This window comes from Ziziphus jujuba, chromosome 10 (assembly GCF_031755915.1).
Source record: "Ziziphus jujuba cultivar Dongzao chromosome 10, ASM3175591v1".
NCBI classification, from domain to species: Eukaryota; Viridiplantae; Streptophyta; class Magnoliopsida; order Rosales; family Rhamnaceae; genus Ziziphus; species Ziziphus jujuba.
The window spans coordinates 11,175,535-11,200,501 of NC_083388.1; the positions used below are offsets into that span (position 1 = coordinate 11,175,535).

A 24,967-nucleotide genomic window follows, 5' to 3' on the forward strand; every position below is an offset into this window, starting at 1 on the left:
GTAGAACTCAATTCAAAACAAAAGCACCATGTATGTAAGAACCATATGAAAAAACATCAAATCAGAAACAGAAATAGAAAATTGTAGAACTATTTTTTTTTTTTTTTGGAACAGAAAATTGTAGAACTAAATCCAAGACAAAAACATAATATATATAAATAAGAAATATATGAAAACACATTGGGCCTTTTTCTTTCCTATTATTGGTTCAACTAACTAAACTAACGTGATAGAGCTCTATATTACTCCTTTTTTTTTTTTTTTTTTTCGGTTTCCTCTCCTATATTTAAACACTTTCTTTTCCACCATTTCTTTCTCAATCCACCAGGACTCATTTTCTCAGCATTTTCCTCTATTTTCTTCTTCTTCTTCTTCTTCTTTTTCTTCTTTTTCCTTAACCCAGATCTTCAATCATCAATCTAAGGAAAAGCTGAGAAAATCTGAAAAAAAAATGGTGTCCATGGATAATATCCCAGAAAATGTACCACGCGAAGATTCAGGGAGGTGGATTCTTGAAGGGATTGAGATTGACAAAATGGAGGAGATTCCAATCAACGAGCCTCAGGCATCATCGGTACCTCAACGAACAAACGAACCGCCAACTTCGTTGAACAAGAGCAATAGCTTGATGAGGAAGCAAAGAGGGGTGGCTCAAAACATAAAGATGGAAAGAACGGCTTCTGGAGCTTCAAGGGGGCTTAAAAGTTTACGTTTTCTGGACAGGACGGTGACCGGAAAAGAAGCTGATGCGTGGAGGTCGATTGAGCAGCGTTTCATTCAACATCAAGTTGATGGGAGGCTCTGTAAGGAGAAATTTGGAGTCTGCATTGGTAAAAAAAAACCAATAAAAAAGGACAGAATAAAATTGTTGTGACATTTTTTTTGTAGTTGATATTTTGGGAATGATTTTTTATGGTTTTTTATTACAGGAATGGGAGGAGATTCGAAGGATTTCGCAAAAGAGTTGTTTGATACGCTGACGAGGCGAAGAAAAATATGTGGAAAGAATGGGATAAATAAGGAAGAACTGAAGATGTTCTGGGAAGACATAACTAATCATGACCTTGAAGCTCGGTTGCAGATATTCTTTGACATGTAAGGACCTCACTTGTTCTAATAATACTTGCTTTGTATTAGAGAATGAGTGAATATGGTGGAATTCTCTCAGGTGTGACAAGAATGGAGATGGGAAACTCACTGAGGATGAGGTCAAAGAGGTAATAACAGAAACCCAACAGATCTTCTTCTTCTTCTTCTTTCGTTTACATGAATCAAACACAAAACTGCATGTTATGGAACAGGTTATAATTTTGAGTGCCTCTGCAAACAAGTTAGGGAATCTCAAAAAGCAAGCTGCATCATATGCAACTTTGATAATGGAAGAGATGGATCCTGATCATCTTGGTTATATAGAGGTGAATGTTTGGTTTATCTAAGTATTTTTTTTTTTTTTCCCTTTCTTTTGGAGTTTCTGTTCACCTTGATTTCATTTTCTTTTGTTTTGTATTTTGTGACAGATGTGGCAGCTAGAAATTCTACTGAAGGGATTGGTGAACTGTGAAGAAAATGACAGGTTTGTTAAAAAATCCAATACTCTCACAAGAGCCATGATTCCAAAGAGATACAGAACCCCATATAGTAAATACCATTGTATAACATCAGAATATATCCATGACAATTGGAAAAGAATATGGATAATCACATTATGGCTATTAATCAACTTTACCCTCTTCATGTGGAAGTACAAACAATATAAGAACAAAGGGGCTTACCAAGTCATGGGTTCATGTCTCTGCTTTGCAAAAGGTGCTGCTGAGACTCTCAAGTTCAATATGGCTCTCATTCTTGTTCCAGTATGTAGGAGAACTCTTACAAAGCTAAGATCTTCATTTCTCAATAACATAATCCCTTTCGATGATAACATCAACTTCCACAAGATGATAGCACTAGCAATAGTAATCGGGACTTTGTTACATATGATTATGCATGTAAGTTGTGATTTTCCAAGATTGACTTCATGTCCAAAAGAAAAGTTCATGGCACTTCTTGGTAGCAATTTTGACCACAACCAGCCAACTTATGTTGATTTGCTACAAAGTACTCCAGGCATAACAGGGATCTTAATGGTCATCATAATGGCTTTTGCCTTCACTTTGGCATTACATTCATTTAGGAAAAGTGTCATCAAGTTACCATGGCCTTTCCACCATTTGGCAGGGTTCAATGCCTTCTGGTACGCTCATCATTTGTTGGTTCTGGCATACGTGCTCCTCATCATACACGGCTATTTTCTGTTTCTCACCAAGGAGTGGTACAAGAAAACGGTAATTCTGATTTTTTCTTCATTGAGTCTGGTTTTGATCTATCACGGATCAACTATAAGATCATTGTTCTCTACATTAGTACTTCAGAAAAAATATATATTTATATTTATATATATATATATATATATTGCTTTTTTCTTTTCCTTCCAAGTACACAGATACAGGACAATAATCTAATTAGCATTATCTTTCTGTGCAGACATGGATGTATGTCATGGTACCAATGATGTTCTATGGTTCTGAAAGAATTTCTGCAGTTGTCAACGAACGCAAGCATCGTGTCAACATTATCAAGGTAAGCACCAGCTGTTTCTCTTTGTCCTAAGATTCCAGAGAAAATGAATCAAGCTCATCATATTCCTTCAATATTTCAGGCAACAATATACACAGGAAATGTTCTTGCACTATATGTAAGCAAACCTCCAGGGTTCAAGTACAAGAGTGGAATGTACATATTTGTTAAGTGTCCAGATATATCTAGTTTTGAATGGTAAAAACCTGAAAAAAGCTATGCTCATAGAATATAAATCTTTCCACACATTTCAAACATAAGACACTGATCCGCTTATTTGGTTCAGGCATCCCTTTTCCATAACATCTGCACCGGGAGATGACTACTTGAGTGTCCATATTCGTACCTTAGGGGATTGGACCTCAGAGCTCAAAAACAAATTCGCAGAGGTGTGATATGCATACTACTTCTGTTATGCCTAAACAACGAAAAACAAAGCACATTACCTTGTAATCTATTGACCTTTGTAATCATTCTATATAATGAAATTCCCCTGCTAAAACTCTTGTTTGGATTTTCCTTGAAATTATATATCGTTCAATATCTTCTACAAACTAACTCAAAAGAAATGCAGGTTTGTCAGCCGGAAAATACACAACCAAAGAATGGAACTCTCATTAGAATGGAAACGAGAGCCAATTCTCGTAATTTCGAACATTCACAAAAAGGGTGAGCAGGATTTTGACATAGTAATTCACGCTTTCACTTCTTTTATCATATCTCTAATAACTCCTACTTCTAGTGTCAAGTATCCAAAAATCTTTATCAAGGGACCATTTGGAGCCCCAGCTCAGAACTACAAGAAGTATGACATCCTCATGCTCATAGGTCTTGGAATTGGAGCAACCCCATTCATCAGCATTATGAAAGATCTCTTGAACTGCATTAAACTAAATGATCCTGAGGTCGTGAGTCAATGCGCAACCAGAGAATAATTTTGTTGGAAAATTTTATTAATCTATATATGGTATTTACACCTAAATGGAACAAATGCAGGAATTTTCTGGCAGTACTCATCCAACAGGAATAAATAAGAAGTGTCCTCAAAGAGCATATTTCTATTGGGTAACAAGAGAACAAGGATCCTTTGACTGGTTTAAAGGTGTCATGAATGACATTGCAGAATTCGACCAAAATGTGAGTTCCAGAAAACTCAGATAAACTATCTGGTTGTTTCTTTTTCTCAATTTTTTTATGCATTAAACTAACTAGTACATTTTTTGGGGTCCTTGTATATTTCAGCATATAATAGAAATGCACAACTACTTGACCAGTGTACATGAAGAAGGCGATGCACGGTCTGCACTTATTGCCATGGTTCAAAAGCTACAACATGCTAAGAATGGACTTGATGTTGTCTCAGAAAGCCGGGTATTCATTAAACACACAAACCGCCATATATGTCATCAAGTTATAAATGTAATCTCTTGTGCCTCTTTTTCCCTAAAATTTAATTGTATGACAGATAAAAACACATTTTGCAAGACCCAACTGGAGAAGGGTGTTTTCTAACTTGGCAAGCACACATGAATCTTCTCGGATAGGTATCTACGTTTGATAAAAATATATTTCTGAAGAACATAGTTACTAGGAAATTCAGAATATTGTTACTAGGAAATTATGCTGTCAAATTATGAGATTAAAAGAAATTAAGATAGTTCATGTTTTCTCCTTCCTGATTTTTTGCTATGTTTTTTATTGCAGGGGTTTTCTACTGTGGAAGTCCTACACTCACCAAAACACTGAAGGACCTTTGCCATGAATTTAGCTTAAATTCAACAACCCGTTTCCATTTCCACAAAGAGAACTTCTAGAAAAAGTCAATTCATCCCTTCAAATTAAAAAAAAAAAAAAAGAAGAGAAAAACCAATTAGCAGATGAAGAAACTCTAGCATGGTTCCATTAATTCAAGCAGTTGAAGATAAGAAAATAGAAAAAAAAAAAAAATTCCATCTCACAGTCAATATTTGTTCTGAATTATACAGGGTGAAAAGTAGAAGAGACCAAAAAATGAAAAAAGAAAATTACAACAAACAGGAAAACAAACAGAAAGAGAAACACATTCTGGATATGGTTGTGTTTGGAGTTAGCTTGCTTGAAATTCTGTGTAAAATTTTGTGAAATGAAGCTAAGCTGAGTTTTCCAGCTTCTTGTTTTGTGCATCAGCTCTCTCACTACAAACAACACAAACCAGTCTTAGGCCAGCCCACCTCTTAAGCAACCTTGGGCTGGTTTAACGAATAACAACAAACAATGAGACCAAGAAGGCATAAAACCCACTTATTGGTATTATTTTACAATGGATCTTTAGGACTGTGTTTCTTTTCCCATCTTGAATTTTTCTTTTTTCTAATTATCCTCAAGGACCCAAAAAAAAAAAAAAAGGGGCTTTTCTGCACTAATTCCACGTAAGCTAAAAGCTTTGTTACATCTTGGCCAGAACCTTTAAATTGACAGCATTACCCCTTGTTATATCAAAATTATGCTCTAGAGGGGCTATATTGTCATTTAAGACAAATAGCACTGGTATCCCTTAACAGTGTTTGATACTTCAATTGCCCTTTAAAATACCTTCTTCTTCTTCTCCCTCACCTTTTTTTTTTTTTTTTTTTTTTCTCGAGCCCTTGCAAAATTTGAAAAGTCTAAAAAAATATTTTCTATTTTCTAAGGCCTAAAAATTTCTGTAGACTCAAAAAAATTAATAAGCTTGCAAGCTCTCTATTTATAATTTTTCAAAGTTTTAAAAAATTTCTAGAGGCATCAAAATAGTTTGAGAAGCCCCAAAAAAGTTTGAAGGGTCGTAAAATTTTCTTTTGAAGATTTGGAAATTTTAAGAAATCACAAAAAACTCAAAATTAAAAGGAAAAAAAAAATATATATATATATATATATATATATATATTTATATATATATTATGAGACTCAAGAAAAATTCAATAATCACCAAAAAAAGATTTTTCAAAGCATTGTAAAAGTTTTTGAAAAATTTTATGATACTTCTTGAATTTTGAAAAAAATTAAAAAGTATGATAAGAAATTTTTAAAGCCTAAAAGAAATATAATAAGTCAAGCAAAAATTTTTTTAAACCAAAAAAAAAAAAAATTGAAAAGCCCTAAAAAATATTTTCAAAGCTCAAGAAAAATTCGAGAAGTTCCAAAAATGTTTTTAAGCCTTTCAAAATTTTAAAGGCTTCAAAAAAATTTAAGCCTTAGAATAATTTTTCGAAACCTCATATTAAATTTAAAAAAAAAAAAAAAAACTTATAGCTGTACAAAATTTGAAAAACCCGGAAAAATTAGAGAGGTCTTAGAAATTTCTATCGTAACTGTGGAAAAAACCAAGAAATTTTAAAAATAAAATTTACAGTGACTTCTCAAACTTTTTACGATGCTTCAAAAAGTCATTTTGGAAATTATACAATTTTTCTCAGGGCCTTGTAATATTTTCATGTGACGCTAAAAATTTTATTGAGATTTCTCAAAGATTTTCTGACAGCTAGAATTTTTTGGGCCTTTCTCAAACTTTTTTGGTGCCTCTAGAAATTTTCTAAGGCTTCAACCATTATATATGAAGCTTTGAAAATTTTTTTCTCAGCCTTGTTGAATTATTTTTGGTTCCAAAATTCCTTGCGACGTAGAACAAATATTTTAGGACATTCAAATTTTTCATGTGCTTGAAAAGGAATTTACAATACCTCGCAATTTATAATATTGGGCATTTTTTTTTTACTGTCATTTACAATAATATCTCCATTTTCATTCAATATCTCAATCTTACTATTTTCAATTATAAATATGAATAATTTACCAACTGATTTTGGTTGATATATTAGACATAGTTAAATAAGCATTAATTCTATTTTTTTTTTTCTAAGGAAAAATAATGACATTGCACTTTGTCCACTATCTATGTGCCACTCACATGACACATAAGGGAAGAAAATTAAGGGAGTTAACATTTTATCATTTTTAATTATAGTTTTGATATAATAGGAGGTAACACTACCAATTTCAAAGGTTAGAGAATAAATTGTAACCAAGCTTATAGTTCACAGTAATTGGTTGAAAAAAAAGAAAAATCTTCCTCACTCATTTTTGATATCTATATTGATCATAGTTTTCATATAATAGAAGGTAACACTATCAGTTTCAAAGGCTGGAGAATAAATTGTAACCAATCTAATAGTTCAAAGTGATTGGTTGAAAAAAAAAAAATCTCCCTCACTCATTATATATATATATTTATATATAACTTGAATAGAATAGATAATATTAAAGTACGAACTGATATATTCTAATCGGTTTTAAATATAGTTTAATTTGATTAAACTAAATTTAAAATGGTACAATACCAATTTGCTCAATGCTACACATACCACACAAATCCATTGATGCTTTCTCATTGTATGATCTCAATATTTAAAAAAGAAGATTTTATTTCCTACCAATATCAAAGTCTAATATAAAATCCAATTTATTTTTTTTTTAGAGACAATCCAATTGTAAAAATTTTTAATTTGAACATCTTATTTAATATCATTAAAAGAAAAACCCAATCACTATTAATTACTATGTCACCAGTTAGCTATTGATTTTAAATAATTCGATTGGGTTTTCAACGTTTTAGCTCTTCCCAATTTCACAGTTTTCCTTTTTCCTTTGACATATTGTCAGAAATTTCATGCCAATAATAGTGTTTCAAAAAATAGCATTGACTTGTCTGAAAGGTCCAAGACCGAGTAAAAAGCTGATCACCACTCTCTCCACATGACTATATATCTACATGTCCATCAAGTACTGAGGGATTGCAATGTTTTGGCAGCTTTAACATGCACAAGAGACAAGCCCAGAATATCAATATTTACAAAGAAAACAACACCCTTTTCCAACCCAATCAATGCAGATTTCAGTTTGCAGATTCTAATATTTATATTATTTTTTTATATCAGAAAATATCAGTACCATTTTGCTAAGCAGAATATAATATTATCATTCCTTTTTTTTTTTTTAAAGAAAATAAAAAAGGCATTCATTAACTAGGTGTAGTAATAAGACTGTAGAAACCAGTACACCTATTACTCATTAGACACTTAAGATCTTTCTCAACCTATAACCACAAACATAGACAAATAACAGAACCCCAGGAAAAAAAAAAAAAAAAGTTATGGATATTACACTTCAAAAACCTACACATATAGATATAGGTTTAGTATATATCCTAGAAAGAGAGAGAGAATGCAGTGATCATATGGATTTTGAGTTGGTGGGGTTGAGATGCTTAGAGGACAATCTTGTACACTCTTCTTCTTCTCTGAGATTAGTGGCAGTGATGGGAAAGAGTTGTAAGGTCTTGAGAGGTCTGCTGCTACTATTACCATTACCACTGCAACATGCTGAAGAAGAAGGTGGGCCCACATCCATCATCATCATCCAATCACGGCCGTACATTCTCATCATGGTCTTCTCCATCTCAATCCTCTCTGCTATTTCCACCTTCCACGGGTAGTTCATCAACTGCGGCGATGCTTCTTCTACTCCAACCTATATATGCCCCAAACCCAAACATAATAATAATAATAATAATAATAATAATAAAATGCAAATCAAACATGCATTATTATTTTGCTATATCATAATTTTTTTTGCTATATCGTAGAGTGCTTTTTTTTTTTTTTTTGGTGAATACTATATCGTATAGTTTGTATATGTTCATGAAACAAATTATCCTTTTTGGCTAAACCTTGTGGTTATAGGTCGTATAGCCAAACGAGAGAACAATACTCTACATGAAACGTTGGGGAGTTGGACTGAAAACACGATCGATACTAGTACCATGAAAAACGTAAAGCTTTTTTACCTAGCTAGCAAGCTATATTGTATACGTTTTTCATGGGGACCAGAACAAGAAAACAAAATTTGGTTCTTTTTTGTTTTTGTTTTTGTTTTTTTTTTTTTTTGGGTTTAAAAACAAAATTTGATTCGAAAAGAAAAAGAAAATCAAAACCCTTATGGGTCAGTACATTTTCACATTTTCATATATAGATTATTTGTCTTATATGATAATCTAGGCTGACAAAAAAGGGGAAAAATGGTGTTGCAAATAATTTTGTCCCCAAAAAAAAAAAAAAAAATAAATAATTGAATTATCAATGGTACGGAGATGTTAAGAATATTCATTTTATTAAGATGCCGATAAGCGTAATTTGGCGGAATTACATGTAATTAGAATTTCTGACTACATGTAATGCCGTAACAAATAAAAATGGTGCCATCCGCACAAAATGTCGATGTCCGCATTGTAGGATTGTGATATATATATATATATATATTATATCAAGCTTACATGTACATGCATATTTATTTTATTAAACTTTTGGGATGAAAAATTTGATCTCCATGGATTATATTATATTGGACCCAAAAACACCATTGCCCATGAACTTTGCAACTTGATCAATTGCATATGTATATTGAACTCCTTTCTGGATGGTTTTTGGCCTTGTTTGTCTTGGCCAAAAAAAGAAAAAGAATTAGCTAAATGTAATAATATTTGCTCAAACCCCATGATAAGAAATTAATTAAAGACAAAATAATGTAAGAGAAGGGGGAATATTCTCTCTTTCCATAACTGGAAGCAAAAGCACATTATTAATTGTTCTGAAAGAAAAGGAGTATTACCTGGGGAATGTGGGATACTGGTGAGTTATAACAAGCAAGCTGTTGAAAAGCAGCAGGAGCAGAGGGAGATTCAGAGTAACCAAGAAAATGGTGGTTCTGGTGATGATGAAGCAATTGCTGCTGCTGAAGCTGCTTATAAATCTTCCTCCTAAGCTTCTGTCTGTCTCTGGCTTTGTGGTTCTGAAACCAGTAGAAAACATTCTTACCCTCAATTTTTCCATAGAAAGAGAGATGGGCAGTGATCTGTTGGATTTGAGAAGCATTGGGAGTTCTTGTTCCAGCTCTGTACATTTCTTCAAGGATCATCAGCTGCTCTGGAGTTGGACACCATCTAGATGATGTTGATGACGATGGTGATGATGAATTAGCAGCTGGAGACATTTTTTGCCCTCTCTGAGTTCAAAGTGTTTTTCGAAAAAAAATGAGTTAAAAAAAAAAATTCAAAGGAAAAAGCTAGTGAAGTAAGCTAAGTGGGGGTTTTTGGGGGAAGGAAAGGAAGGTATAAATAGAGGGATAGAGAGAAAAAGATACAGTGGATATAAAGTGGGAGTGAGAGACAAAGAGAAGGAAGAGAGAGAGAGAGAAGAGAGAGCAGAAAAAAAAAAGAGAGAAAGAAGGGTGAGGTTAAAAAAGAGGAGAAAAAGTACTAGTGCAAGTTGTCATGCTGATGTCTCCCTCTGAGGGGCATTCAAGTGAAGGTTTACAGTCTTTTAGCCATGCACATACACACAGAGATTAATAATATATATATATATATATGTATGTGTGTGTGTGTGTGTGTATAGAGAGAGAGAAAGAGAGTGTATGAGAGAGAGAGAGAGAGAGAGAGAGAGAATCTGGAAGGTAGAGAGAAGATTGGTAGAGGGAAGAGAAAGAGTGAGTGCAGGGGGTGAAGGGAAGAAAGAGTGAGTGCAGGGGGTGTGTGGGGAGCTTTGAATTATAATGTCATCATCACCAAATTATTTACTCTTCTAAACAGAAAACGAATAAGACACCAAGTATGTTGGATTCTGAAACTCAAAAGCAGAAAAAGACGTACACTTGCTACCTCCCTTTGTAAACACCACTTGCGCTTCGGCATGTGATGGACACCCTCTCTACTTACCAACAAAAAAAATAAAATGTGATATATTATATTATTGAGTTATCATTTATTCTAAAAAAAAATTAATTAAACACCAATTTTTATTGAATTCACTATTTTTCAAATTTTTAATTTTAATATTATGTTAAAATAATATTTATTTTAAAAATTTAAATTGATGAAAAATAAACTATCATGTTATTTTATTTTTTTCCTAATATATATATATATATATATATCTATATAATACAAAAATTCTTTGGTAGAGATTTTTTTTTTTTTACTTTATTAAATAAGCAATGCTTATGTGAAGTGCTAAAAGGCTGAGATATCGTATCTATCATTTTAGATTTAAAGTACATAATACTTTTTAATAAGAGATCAGTTATCTATATATATTTTATTAGATAGTCAATCTCTAATCTAAAGACCTATCACATCAATAGTGTAGACGTATATGGATTGGAAAATAATGAACCAAAAGCAACTCAAACATAGGGGGTTCAAATCCAGTACTCGATGTACGATACTCTACTCACTAGAAGGGGATCATGTCCATGATGATTTCTAGGTTCTAACTAAACTCAAGTTTTTAGGTCCATTTTAAGCACAGCTTAAGGATTTTTAGCCTAGTTAAATACATCCATATAATTTTCAGGTTTGAAGATTAACTTATTCTAAAACAATGAAAATATATTTCATTCTACTCACATCTCCCAATATTATTCTTTTATTTAGTAATGTACAATTTCATTTTCACGGTTTTTTTTTTAATTAATTATACAGCAACTCCGCTTTCAAAACGAACTTTTATCATATGTACTGTATTTTGATTTACTAGGAATTATTATTTTTCAAATGCTTGGACATTTCTTCAAAATTTTCAGCTTTAAATTATTAATTAATGGATATGTCATTTTCAGCATTTGACATGCATGAACCTATTTATATCTTTTGTTTCTCAATCGAAAATATATGCATGCATGTGATCCTTTTAGTTAAAGGGTCAATTAAGGTACATTGTGAAGTTAAATATAAAACTGTTGACATTTCGGCTCCTAAAACTGTTTAAACAGCATTTTGGCACCCCCATGAACCGACATTAGATTAGTTCTTCTACTGTTTACATTCAGATCAATTTATGTTTCTTTGTAACTTTGCAGAAATATTCAAGCAGCAACGAGCGCGTTGGTGTTGCTAGCAAGTGTGTGTATGTGTATGTGTATGTATATATATATATATATATGCACATAAATATTTTTCTTTTTCTCTCTGATGTTCAACTTTCTCTCTCCAAGTAGTGGAACTGTAGAAAACGGAAGCTTTCCACAAGCAGACTTACATAAACCATAAATGCATGGAAGCAGGGTCGAATGCCATGTCTTTTTTGGCTTTCCATGGCTTTTGTCCTTCTCTCTGACAACATTCTCATTCATCTCTACCGTCCATTTAACTAATGCCCATATCAACATATTGTCCCCCTTCAAGTCCATGAGTTAAGTATTAAATTATAATAAAAATTATTAGACCAATCTCTATCTTTCTTTGTTCTATATGACAGTAATCTTAAATATCACTAAATTTTGTTTTAACTTATTCCATATGTTCCATTCTGTTTCTTATTTTCTTACACGAAAAACGACAGGCTATAATACAAACTAAATCCAGATTTGTCCTTATGAAATTAAACGAAATAATTGGCGTTTGGTAGTGTAATTGGTCTTTTAATTTTTATTTTGTTTTTTTCTCCTTAATTAATTGAATATAATATGTTTACTTTAATTTTTTTTATTAAGGATTTAACATAAAACCCAGCTTTTTGACCTCAAAATTACAATTTATTTCTAAAGTTATAGTTAATAGGAAACAAACCCAATAATATAAATCAAATTTATTTTTTTTACAAATATTATAAACGATATCTAATTTAATCTTTATTTAAGTTGTGAGTTTGTTATATCGGAACTATGAGAAATTATTGTAAATAAAAAAAATTCCATATGCATAAAGCATGAACTATATGTATAATTCATTCTCAGCCAACCTCTCCTATACAATTAATTATGAATTTGAGAAAAATTATAATATGAATATTGATCCAGAAAAAGAATACCAAGTTTTTTTTTTTTAATTTAAAAAAAAGAAAAACTTAAGAAGCTTTGAAATAAGATAATCAGTAGGTATCTTGGCCTAAAGAACAACAGTATGTAGTAAATTTTGAATTTGTAATTGCAGGTCAGAAAAAACAAATACTAACAATTAATGTTGAGTAAGGGCAGCTACCAAAAGCATGCACATGTAGGCCTGGAGTGAAAGCGTCACAAACAAAAAAACAAATCCTATATAATTTACACCAATATTGTTGTACAGACCAATATAGAGGATTCCTAACCCATCTTACCTCCTGCAATTTATAACTTAACTGTCTAGTCACTCTTCACTGGTACACTCCCCAAAAGAGTGTGGAGGTACCAGTTTTTTCTTTTAAATTTAATTTCCTTTTTATAAAATTATAAAATTCAGAAATAGATGAGCAAGTTTCAAAAGTCACATTATTTTTGGAAATTTTGCAAGTGCTCTCATATGTCTTACAAGGATCAGTGATTGGACATGACCACCACGTCTTTTTTCACAGTATTTGGTCATCTCATTCCCTTTAGCCCTGAATCTCTTCCTCTCTTCCTTTTATTAATTTCTTCATCATTTTGTCACCAAGCTAGCTATCAATTTTTATTTTTATTTTCATTTTTTTTTTATGGATTTTGTGCCTATACCCTTTTTTTTTTTTTTTGTTTTTTTGGTAGATGCCTATACCTTTTTTTTGGGTTCTCTTGCAATGCACTTTATATACAATTTTCTCTCTCTTTCTCTCTCTCTCTCTCTCTCTCTCTCTCTCTCTCTCTCTCTCTCTCTCTCTCTCTCTCTCTCTCTCTCTCTCTCTCTCTCCTCAAGGTTAATTATTAGCTTATTATAAATTTATATATGGAAATCATGACTATTATCATCTTCCTCCATGACCCTCTTTCTTGCCTTTGCACAGAGGTCATCTAGGACTTTGAACACATATGGCACAGTACAAATCTGTCTCATTGATATGTATGGTCTAAATTTTTAATCAATTTTTTGCTTAGCAAACAAATGAATAAATAACCCTGTTTTCTGCAGGGGGTTTTAATAGAATAAAATAAAAATGAAAACCAACCCAATGCAGTCAGTCCTTCACGATTTTTTTTTTTTTTTTTTTTTTTACGAAAGAAAAAAAGTTAATTTCATTCCAGTAGCTTTTAGTTTTGGGAATTGCATTTGAAACCTCAAACGTTGACATTCAAAATTCATTTTGTTCCATTTTAATTAGTCCAAACAATTTTTTTAGCAAATGATAGTTAATACGGAGTCCAAAAATTAGAGGATACAAAAATGCTTATTTACAAAAATTAAGAAACTAAATTGCAATAAATTCAATAAAGTTACATTTTAATGTTGATGAAAAGGCTTAAAGTCATTAATCATGTAAGTCATAAATTAAATTGGATCAATATCCTATATATATATATATATATATATAACAAATTGAAACTTCATGATCTAGTTCCAATATTTTAAATCTTTTTTTTTTTTGTTTTTTTTAAAACTTGAGAGACCAAATTACAATTCCTCCAAACAAAAAAAAATATTAAATTGCAATTAAAGGAACACATTGATAAAAACTTTTTTTTTATTATTTTTTTAATCACTTTTGGCCAAAAAACAAAAGATATTTTTTTTTTATTTGAAAAAAGGAACTTTTATACAAACAAGAAGCCAATACATGAAAGCTTTAATTTTCTTGCCTGGGAAAATTAAAAACAGTTCTGTTTGATCAGTTAAGAATTCTTACTTTTCAGTGCTACAAACGGGTGTGGTATTGAAGTTTCTCTATCACTTCCCTTCTGCCTTTCAATTGTTTCATAAAGATCATCTCTGGACCGTCGATCTGATTCTGACTTTATTAACATATAGTAGTTATGTAATTAATATATACTTTACTTTTTTTACTGTCCTTGGCTGTAGCTCTGTCTCTAACTTTCAGAGACTTTTGGTAAATTAAAGTAATAACTGAATTTCTAGTACATGATTCAGTATTGGGCATGCTCAAAGGTAGGAACAAACTCATTAAGTTAACGGGACTCTCTTGATTATTACCCACATCTAGTAAATAGATCGTATTTTCTGATATCATATTCATTGCTTACTAATTCATTTCTATGAGTATTCCTTTTTCTTTTCATTTTCCTTTTTTCCTAACTATTTGTCATTTACAAGAGACAATATTTTTAATTCATAAGGAGTACCATTGGAAAATTTTTTCTTTATATATTTTTTGAATGTTAAAAGTGGAGATTTGAATTCAAACTATCATCAAGTGAAAATGTAACTTTTACTAAGGTGATTGGGGATGTGGACATTTTCAATAACAGTATATAAAATAGATTGGTTGAGATTATAATATAATTTTGGAAGATTGATTTTTTGTACTATTTATTTTGTGGGTAATTGCACTTTCAACATTCTTGTTAAAATGATGAAAAAAAAAAAGAGAAGGGAAAAAAATTTTCTTTTTAAAAATGTTTCCTTTAAGCTCTAAATATCGTATTTATTTCAATTTGGTCTCATAAAATATTTAACAGTTCCAACTGATGCAACTAATTAGCATGCCTTGCACATGACTAGCATTAAATTGTAATTAAACAAATTAGAAGTGCTGAAATGTAAATTTTTAAAACTAGAGGTTCTAAATCATAATAAATTAAATTAGAGGACTTAAATTGGAAAAAATAAATTGTATGTTAATATTGGTTGTATACAATTCCGATGTGACATGAAGTTGCCTTAACTACTGTTTGTTAAAAACAAAAACATTTCACAGGACCAAATTGTTGCAGAATGTAAATTCAGGGTTTAAATTATGACAGTTTAAAAATAAGAGGCAAAATTGCAATTCTCTCAAAGTACAAGTTAATAAAGTACATATTGTCCCTCTAATGTTAATACTTATACAAATACTGAGAATTAAGTAATCAATTATGTTAAAATGATTCTACACATTTGTCAATCAATTAACGAGTATTTTCTTGTTTGAAAAAAAAAGAATTAACTAGTACTTTCACATTTTCAAATTTCATTAGAAATATCATTATTAATAAAGCAATTTTTATTTTTTATTTAAAAAAAAAAAAAGAGTACTTTTGTGCCCTATATTCCACTATAGAATAGTGCTGGATGTACCGAAAATTCTACCGAAGTTTCTACCAATTACACTTTTGTCATTATTTGATTGGCTTTAACCCGTACAAAGTTTACCTATACATATAAAACTAGGTTATATTAATTTTTAAATGAATAAAATAATAATACATGTATATTTGTAAACAACTTGGTAGAATTTTTGGTTCTTGGCATTGTTCTTCACAATAACTAGATACATAAAGAAATTTATTATTCCTTAATTATATAAGTTAACAAATCAATAATTAGTTAGTTACCCTACAAATTAAGATTATAAAGCTAATTAACTAAAGTAAACACACACACACACACACACACACACACACACTCTTAATTCTTGAGTGGCTTCCTTACAAACTCCTTCCTCTTGTACTTCATCCCATGAGGAGTGGCTTCTTTATCACACACATCCATACCGTGCCAAACATGTCTTGGTAAGTACCTTCGGAAATAGAAATAATCGGAGCTAAGATGTGGAACACCATCCACCACCCTCACTTGAGCAAAACCGGGTCTCCAATCATCGGTGCCGCCCAATTTGAGATAAAGGTAGCAAATGGTTGAGTCCACGCACTGACCCTTCACTTGGAATTGATCAACCATGCAAGCTTGAAATGGCTTCCTTGGCATATCGTCAAGGACATCTGGCTGCAAGGGATCGAGTTTTCTTACATGTTTGGAGTTGAGATGCTTAATCAAGATGTCATTAGAATTTGTGTCACCAAATCTTAGGCTTATGTGGTCTGATGTTTCAGCGCCTTTTGTGCATGTGGTTTCGATGGTGACTGCGTAGGTACAATTTTGCTGCCATCCACATTAAAACACAGAGAACAAAATGTGAAGAATATTTCTATATAGAAGAGCTTTGATTAATATTTGAGGGAAATAAAATGGTCAAAAAAAGAACTAGATAAAAATGTCGCAAAAATGTTTGTAAAAGATGCCATTAGATCTTGGGGTTTATAGCTATCCTAATGATAAATTCTATGTACTTTAATTATTAAAAGAAAAAAAATACATAAATTAGATAATAATTAATCCCGACCTCAAAATGTAGGTCCTTGAATTTCAAGTATGTTCATGAAATTGTGAAAGAATATCGAAATCTTGTGTACATAATTAATGCTCATACAATATAAATGTTGCTCACACATTTTCTTTTCAAGTTTATAAGCATCCATTTCTATACAATTACCTCGTTAGTAGGCGAGATTGTTTCACATCCAGCGAGTAGCACAAGCAACAGGACACAACAAGTAAAGAACAATCCTCTGTAACTCTGCAATATCACCATGATCGTGCTCTTGATGATCAGCTCAAAGAGTGCATAGAAACCCCACACCCCAAGTATCAATCTTATTCTATGTTTTTGTAATTTATAGTCTCTTTTGAGGTTGATCATCCTTTGCTTGGCACGATAAAAAAGTGACTATTCTTAGATTTTTATGTGTGATCAACTAGCTATAGGCGGCCGGGCTGACTATGTGGTAATGCACTAACTTAACGTGCATAAGAAGAGGTTTCTTGACTTTTACTCATGCTCTCTGCAGTATTACATCTTTTATCAAGCTTGATTTCCTCCTTATTAGGGAAAAGCATATTTGATTAATTCATTAATCAGCTAGCTAGCTATATCTGCTCCTTTTACATCTCGAAGGTTAAAGCTTAGATTCTCTCACTTTATTAGTTTCATATCGTGTCTTTGGGTCCCGCTGCTTATATATATCTTTTGATGTTTAAGTGCCTGATCAATGTATATTTAGTTTATCGTAAAATGTATATATATATATATATATATACACAAATAGATGACAAAAATATCATTAATATATGTCAGAGGATAATGATTAATATTAAGAAAGGACAATATCCTCCTTGTCCTGGCCATCATACGCAAAACCAGTTAAGGGGTAGAAAATTACCTGCCACTCTTATTGGAAATCCATCGAAAAGATTATTATTTGGATTGGATTGTAAGTATAAAATTGGACTATATTTGATTGAATTAGACTGAATTAAATTGAATAGAATAGCTTAATACTATCACTTATTTGAAACACAAACAAAAATTGGACTGAATTATAAAATATAATTTTTTATTTTAAACAATTTGTTATATAATTTAAAATAAAATTAATTAAAAAAATTCTGGAACTTAGTCAAACTCCAGCACAATTTCTGTAAATTTTCTTACTAGTTAATGATCAATAACAGTCAAAAGGCTCAAGGCTGGCCTGCAACGGTCAACATCGGTCAATATAGGTCAAAATGGGTCAGAGCTAGTCAATGGTTTCTAATGAAATAATCTCATTTTCAATGAAGTTAATTAATCTTTTTAATCGATAAGGGCTAGATTATCTATTGTCCAATTTAATAAAACATAAATTTACAACAAATCTGGACTAAATTTGCTGTAGTCTAATTCAAATCCATTTATTTATGGCTATTCTAGCGGATCTTTATAATATTCTCATCCAAAAGATAAAAAACGTCAAGATAAATAAATTCAAAAGTTAAGAAAATACCCACTAAGAAATGAATGAAACAAAAAACTCCTTCAATAACTCAAACTAAAAGTTTTATAGTTCATTGATAGTTAGTCTTTTTCATATAAACTTTCAATAGAAGGCTTTGAACAAATTTCCAAAACATATATAGGTAGCTTTTCAAAGATAAATAATTAATAGTAATAATTTACTAGTACTGTAAATAACAATTAAAGTTTGATTCTTTTTTTTTATTTTTTATTTTATTTTATTCAATCTTCAGTATAATATGACTTGAACTCAAAATTTCTGCTGGCTCTCCCCAAGAAGCATCTTTGATTAAGAAAACTTCACTCCAAAAAAATCATAAAACTTGACGCTCAATAAAACAGAGCATAGAAAGCCAAAGTTGTAGCCGTATATAGAGATTCCAAAGTTATTGTTCACGCCGTCGAGCTATTATTGGAGTGCAATATTTTAACATTCCTTTAACAATTTGCCAATGACTTTTTTTTTTTTTTTGTTAGAAACTAGTTAAATCACTAATGATTACTCATTCGACATTAAATCTTAATAAATCTTAAGTCAGTAAGTTTAAATTATAGATAAATTTCATTCAGACCAATTTAGTTCTGTCATAATTATATTTATAGTTTTTAACTATAAAAATTAACTTAAAAAATTGATAGATGAAATCTGAATATGATTTTTCATAAAAATTGATAGATGAAATCTGAATATGATTTTTCATGAGCATAAATTTAATTATAATCAAAATAAAACTGAAAAAGTGTAAATGAAATTTTTTCTAAATTAAAATCTGGTCCAACTAAAGGAAATCCCATCAGAAATTGTACAGAAAATTCGATAGTATCTCCCATATAAATTGGATTCCTCCAAGTGTACCCTGCAAAGAAAATTCATTTCAAAAATATACATCCATTTTATTTTTTCCATCTTACTACAAGTTTTTACAAATTTACAAGACTCCAATAATAATAGCGTAAAAAAAAAACATGTAAAAAAGAGTAACAATTAATAACTGTAAAAAAAGACCTTTATATGTATCAGGACTCCTACCGGAACTTACTACTCATATCCTAGGATGGTTTTGAATTTTTCCAAGCTTTTACTCAGCACAAGAATTACATACCTTTATAACTCGTGGCTGTCTATACTATCCATTTATTATAGTCTTACATTTCTACGACACTTCTTAAATATACCAAACGCATAAATGTAGATAGAAAAATAATAATAAAAAAAAATAACATTAATAATAATAATAATGCAACTTGAATCCCTGATCCTGAATCATTCAGTATACCCTTTACTATCTAGAAGAAATACAAATACAAATTTTTCTGCCAATAATCGATAATTTATAAGGCAAATTTAAATAAAATAAATTACTTTTAAGAAAATGCACATAATGGAATAATATTTTAAATTGAAAAATTGAGGCCTTAAAGGTAACTCTGATAATATCACTACTATCTAGAACCAATGTAAGGATATATATATATATATATATATAGCACATGCGGATCTGCATTAAGCCGATGTTTTTTAAAAAAAGTATCAGCTTTGGTGTAGGTCTACATGTGGAGGGACCGCATCGTAGCTTTCTCTTATATATATATATATACACAAATATATTCTATATATATACATAGAACCTCTCTAGAAATTTGGATAACCTATTTGAAGAATACAGTACTTGCCAAGATGCTAATACACTTATCTGAAGGCTACAATATCTCTCAATTCATTAAGTTATCAATTCAGACAAATACAATAATTGTACAGTTGACAATAATGATGGTGATGATGATGATGATGATGATAATAATCGTTATCATAATTATAATCATAATCATAATTATAATTAGGTAAAATATAACTAAAATTGATAAATACATTACATAACATGCACATTCATAGTGGAGATACACTTGATGTATCATGGAGTACATTAATGCACAATCCCATGATATCAATTGTCCGTAGATATACTATTACCAATATGGTCATGGATGGTTACCTGTAATGGCAGTCCAACCTATTATTCTTGTAAGCAGTAGAAATATAATACTAGGCCATTTCATAAGCAGAGTCGGATCGTTGCCTTAATACGGTGTGATACACCATAGCCTAATGCTTAACATAATGTATATATATGCATGTATGTATATATATATCAAAAAGACATCTGATACACCATATTATATACCAATACTATCAAGTGTGCTTGACATATCAAACATTAGTTGACAAATGGAGAGAGAAGAAGAGAACCTGCATGCAGCCCCATTAGTGTCCCAACAGTGCTAGTGCTAAATAACTTGCCATCTTATGGTCAATGAGATAGCTAATGTCATCATTGTAGATGCTATCATCACAAAATATTTGCCTACTCTCTTTCACTATAGCTCACAAAGAACAACTAATCACAACCTGCATGCAAATCCATAAATATAACAATATAGAATATCGATATTATATAGTGCATCAACAGACTAACTAATCACGTAAAATATATAATTATAAAAATATCAACTACTCATAATTATATTTTAAAAATGTAATTAAATATTTTAAACAAACAAACAAATAAATAAATAAATATTTGTGAAACCCAAGATACAATTTTAAGGAAATGTACTAAGGTACCATCATTTTGATATTGAGTACTTTTATAACTTTTAATTTTCTTAATCTAGAATAAATAAATAAGTAAATAAATGAATAAATGAATAATTTAATAAATCAATAATTAATAGCAATTAACCTTAGAAAAATCGCATGCATGTATTCATTTATGCACACACATATAAATATATAATTATTCAAAATTATGCGAACATATTTTAGTAACTTATTCACTTTATCAAAGTCAAGATTCATGATAAATCATTTCACAATTCAAAAATAGATTGTAATCAAAATTATAGTGCAGAAACGTTTAGAAAAAAACCATATAAATTGATATCTTTTTAATTTTACAACTACTCAAATTAATAAATATAAATAATTAATTTTGAAGACTTCACAACCATACGTACACACACACTTCACGCCACACACACACACACACACACACATACACACACATACACATAGCATAATTGAGAAAAGCCACATTAAAAATTCAAGATGATGATGATGATGATGATGATAATACATTTGTTAATATATATATATTATTAATATAAATAATATACTAACTCTAAATTTCATAGAACAATACCAATTAAACAAAATAAATATACTTACAAAAATCCATAAAAATAATGCATTTACACATTTTATTAGTACAAGCACCACAATCAATCAAATATTTGTTATAAATATCTTATAATTCAAAGATAGAGCTTAAAAAGATATATATCACTCATAGTATTGACGCTGTTTATATTTGTTCGATTGTAAGATCAGCCACATACCTTATCTCGGATGCCTACAATATACCAAAAACAAAAACATTACTTCTGCTTCCATAAAAAATATAATATAAATAACCAAGACTACCAATACATATTTATGGTCGAAGACTTAATTATCAGCGGTCTAACTGTGCAACAAAGCCTAATGGCCTATTGCCTTAAAATTGGGTTTTTTTTACTTATACTTAATTTAATGAAATTAAACAATCTTTAAGTTTCTCCTAATCATTAAAGACCTAAAAACATTGAGAATTACTTTGGAAAACTTCCAATACAGGTCAATTTTTCTACAAAAATTTCAAAATTAGCTAAAAAATGATAAAGTTTTAAATACTCAATTATAATTTGCAATTATATATCAAATGAAAGCTTGAAAGACAAAGATTGAAATAGCTCAAACACCCCAAACTCGCTGTCGGTGGCCAAAAAATGATCGGAAAGTTTTGGTCAAACTTCAATCTATTAGATCTCATAAATGACTAGGAATTTTAAAAAATGGAGATCATATTTGGAATTAGAAGGTCTAAAATAAGGACTATATCCTCCTTGTCCTAGCCATTGTACCCAAAACCAGCTAAAGGGTAGAAAACTACTAGTCACTCTAATTGGAAATCCATCCAAAATATTATAACCAATAAATTTAGGATCTGTTTGGATCGTGATACTTTATTGGATTATAAGTATAAAATTGGACTATATTTGATAGAATTAGATTGAATTAAATTGGATAGAATAGTTTAGTACTATCATTTATTTGGAACACAAACAAAAATTGAACTGAATTATAAAATATAATTTTTTTATTTTAAACAACCAGTTAAATAATTTAAAATAAAATTAATTAAAAATATTCTCAAACTTAGTCAAACTCCAGTGCAATTTCTGTAAATTTTCTGACCATTATTTTTTGTCAATAGTAAAATAAATAGCAGTCAAAGGCGGTCCAGCAACGATCAACATTGGTCAATATAGGTCAAAGCAAGTAAATGGTTGCCAATGAAATAATCTCATTTTGAATGAAGTTAATTAATCTAATTGATTAAAAAGGATAGGATAAGGGCTATATTATCTATTGTCCAATTTAATAAAAAAATAAATTTACAATAAATCTCGATTAAATTTGCTATAGTCCAATCTAAACCTATTTATTTACGGCGATTCAAATGAATTCTTACACTATTCTCATCTAAAAGGTAAAATGGGTCACGATATTCTCATCAAAAGTTAAGAAAATACCCACTAAAGAAATGAGTGAAACGAAGAACTCCTTAAATAATCAAACTAAAAATTTTATAGTTCATTCATAGTTAGTTTTCTTCATATACACTTCCAATGGAAGGCTTTGAGCAAATTTCCAAAACATATATTGGTAGCTTTTCAAAGATAAATCATTACTAATAATAATTTACTAGTACTGTAAATAACAATTAAAAGTCAAAAGACGTTTGATTCAAACTTTTTTTTTTTTGCTTTTTTTTTAATCTTCAGGATAATATGATTTGAACCCATAATTTCTGCTGGCTGTCCCCAAGAAGGCACGTTTGATTAAAGAAACTTCACTCAACAAAAATCATAAAACTTGATGCTTGATAAAACAGAGCATAGAAAGCCAAAGTTGTAGCCGCATATAGAGATTCCAAAGTTATTGTTCACGCGTCGAGTTATTGTTGGAGTGCAATATTTTAACATTCCTTTAACAATTTGTCCATGACTCATCCTACGTGTCAAGGTGGTTTTTTTCAATTTTTTTGGTTAGAAAATAATTAAATCACTAATTATTACTCATTAAACATTAAATCTTAAGTCAGTAAGTTTAAATTATAGATAAATTTTATTTAGAGCCATTCAATTTTGTCAAAATTATATGTATGATTTTTAACTGTAAAATTAACTAAAAAAATTATAATCAAAATTGAACAGGTGTAATTGAAATTTTTCCTAAATTAAATCACTCATTATCAGTGCCTCCAATATCTTAACACTTACCAAACAAGCATATTTCTTATTTAACTAATGATACAAAATAATTTTCCTATGTATTAATTTAATAAAATAACATGTCATTATTTTATTAGTTTGCAATGGGTTTTACTCATCCTTTTTAAGCCTCACTTATCTATACTTAGTTAGTACTAATACAAAATAAATCAATTAAACATGCATCAATCATCTAGATTAATAAACAATATAACACTATATTCTCAAGATTTACATAAAATCATATACTGTATTTCAATTAGTGATATATCAAATTTACTAACCTCTTAAGCCCAATTATTGATTCATCGCATCTTTTGAATTATTTAACTTGTAAAATAGAAAACAAAAAACATAAAAGCAGTATATAATGGACACATCCAGCTCTAAATTTTTTTTTTTTTTTTTGAAAATTCGGCTGTTGAGTTAGCATGATAGACTTGTATACATGCTTTTTTTTTTTTAATTTTTTTTTAATTTGATCTATATTTGAGTTTTCTAATAATATTTTACCAGGAAAAAAAATTAAGGTCACATTTGGTATATAAAATGGTTATTCCTAATAACATAAGAATAAATATTCATAGGTTTTGAAAAAAGGAAAATGATTAGATATTTCTATTGATCTGTTTGGTTAATATCTTGAATTAGGTTTGATATTTAGTTTTTATAAATGCTTCTTGTCAAAAATATCGAATTTGGTAAAAATTAATTAAATAAAAATTTATAGTTATTTATGTATTTTTAGCTTAGGATAATCAATCTCAATTTGATTATATTTTAAATATAGTAAGAATATTTATTCTTTAAATGAATGAATAATAATTCTGAGCATTTTTAAAGCAATAGCTATTACTTGAAATGAGGAAATAAGTAATCTCATGGAATAATTATTCCTAAAAATTTAAAATCTACCCAACATTGCAGTAATTAATCCTATGGAATAGCTATTCTATTTTTATATCAATTTCACACACCAAACATGCCCTAAGGGATCTGGCCTCCCAAAAGAAATGATAAATTAAATTTCAAATAAAACACATAGAAGTTATACTTAACTATAGTTTATAATTCAAATAAGTGAAATAAATTTAATTCTCATTTGAATAATAGTTTCAATTAATAATTTTCTTTGTTATCTTAATAAACATGTCATAAATCAAACTAATATACTCATTACTTGGGCAAATTAATGTTAGGTCGCCAACCTAAAGCTTGTATTTTTGTTGGATGTTTGATTTGAGGATTGATTGCTTAATTATATTATTAATTTTTCCCTAATCCCCAAATTCTACATATTTATAGTTAATTTTTTAATTGAATTTCCAAATTTATCCATGATGTTCGATAATAAAAGGAAAGCATGTAACAATCCGTCCTAGTAAATATTAGAAATTTTAAAATTTTGATTGGGT

General features: G+C 29.9%; 3 protein-coding genes across 3 annotated transcripts; 1 reads left to right on the plus strand and 2 right to left on the minus strand.

The window, feature by feature from the left end:
• Window positions 1–304: 304 nt before the first annotated feature.
• Window positions 305–4,775, plus strand: LOC125419881 (putative respiratory burst oxidase homolog protein H). Its single transcript, XM_048466372.2, has 14 exons — window positions 305–830; window positions 930–1,095; window positions 1,169–1,217; window positions 1,302–1,415; window positions 1,518–2,324; window positions 2,524–2,619; window positions 2,699–2,814; window positions 2,903–3,005; window positions 3,191–3,285; window positions 3,359–3,521; window positions 3,613–3,753; window positions 3,859–3,987; window positions 4,082–4,160; window positions 4,321–4,775. The coding sequence occupies exons 1-14, from the start codon at window positions 452–454 to the stop codon at window positions 4,428–4,430; spliced, it is 2,547 nt and encodes an 848-aa protein (XP_048322329.2). The 5' UTR covers window positions 305–451; the 3' UTR covers window positions 4,431–4,775.
• A 2,852-nt stretch (window positions 4,776–7,627) lies between these two features.
• Window positions 7,628–10,173, minus strand: LOC125419882 (WUSCHEL-related homeobox 3). The gene is made up of 2 exons (XM_048466373.2): window positions 9,295–10,173; window positions 7,628–8,157 (listed from the first exon to the last, which is right to left on the minus strand). Exons 1-2 carry the CDS (start codon window positions 9,673–9,675, stop codon window positions 7,861–7,863), a joined length of 678 nt encoding a protein of 225 aa, XP_048322330.1. The 5' UTR covers window positions 9,676–10,173; the 3' UTR covers window positions 7,628–7,860.
• A 5,632-nt stretch (window positions 10,174–15,805) lies between these two features.
• LOC107411156 (embryo-specific protein ATS3A) lies at window positions 15,806–17,001 on the minus strand. Its single transcript, XM_016018689.4, has 2 exons — window positions 16,839–17,001; window positions 15,806–16,447 (listed from the first exon to the last, which is right to left on the minus strand). Exons 1-2 carry the CDS (start codon window positions 16,935–16,937, stop codon window positions 15,974–15,976), a joined length of 573 nt encoding a protein of 190 aa, XP_015874175.1. The 5' UTR covers window positions 16,938–17,001; the 3' UTR covers window positions 15,806–15,973.
• Between the last annotated feature and the right edge of the window lie 7,966 nt (window positions 17,002–24,967).

Bases quoted from the DNA above. Each gene is read 5' to 3' on its own strand.
- LOC125419881 (XM_048466372.2), top strand. From the start codon at position 452: ATGGTGTCCATGGATAATATCCCAGAAAATGTACCACGCGAAGATTCA. The intron at 3,006-3,190 runs GTGTGATATGCA...AAAGAAATGCAG, and splicing joins TCAAAAACAAATTCGCAGAG to GTTTGTCAGCCGGAAAATAC. The intron at 3,286-3,358 runs GTGAGCAGGATT...TCCTACTTCTAG, and splicing joins TTCGAACATTCACAAAAAGG to TGTCAAGTATCCAAAAATCT.
- LOC125419882 (XM_048466373.2), bottom strand. From the start codon at position 9,675: ATGTCTCCAGCTGCTAATTCATCATCACCATCGTCATCAACATCATCT. The intron at 8,158-9,294 runs GTAATACTCCTT...GGGCATATATAG, and splicing joins CAGTATCCCACATTCCCCAG to GTTGGAGTAGAAGAAGCATC.
- LOC107411156 (XM_016018689.4), bottom strand. From the start codon at position 16,937: ATGGTGATATTGCAGAGTTACAGAGGATTGTTCTTTACTTGTTGTGTC. The intron at 16,448-16,838 runs GTAATTGTATAG...TGTGGATGGCAG, and splicing joins CAATCTCGCCTACTAACGAG to CAAAATTGTACCTACGCAGT.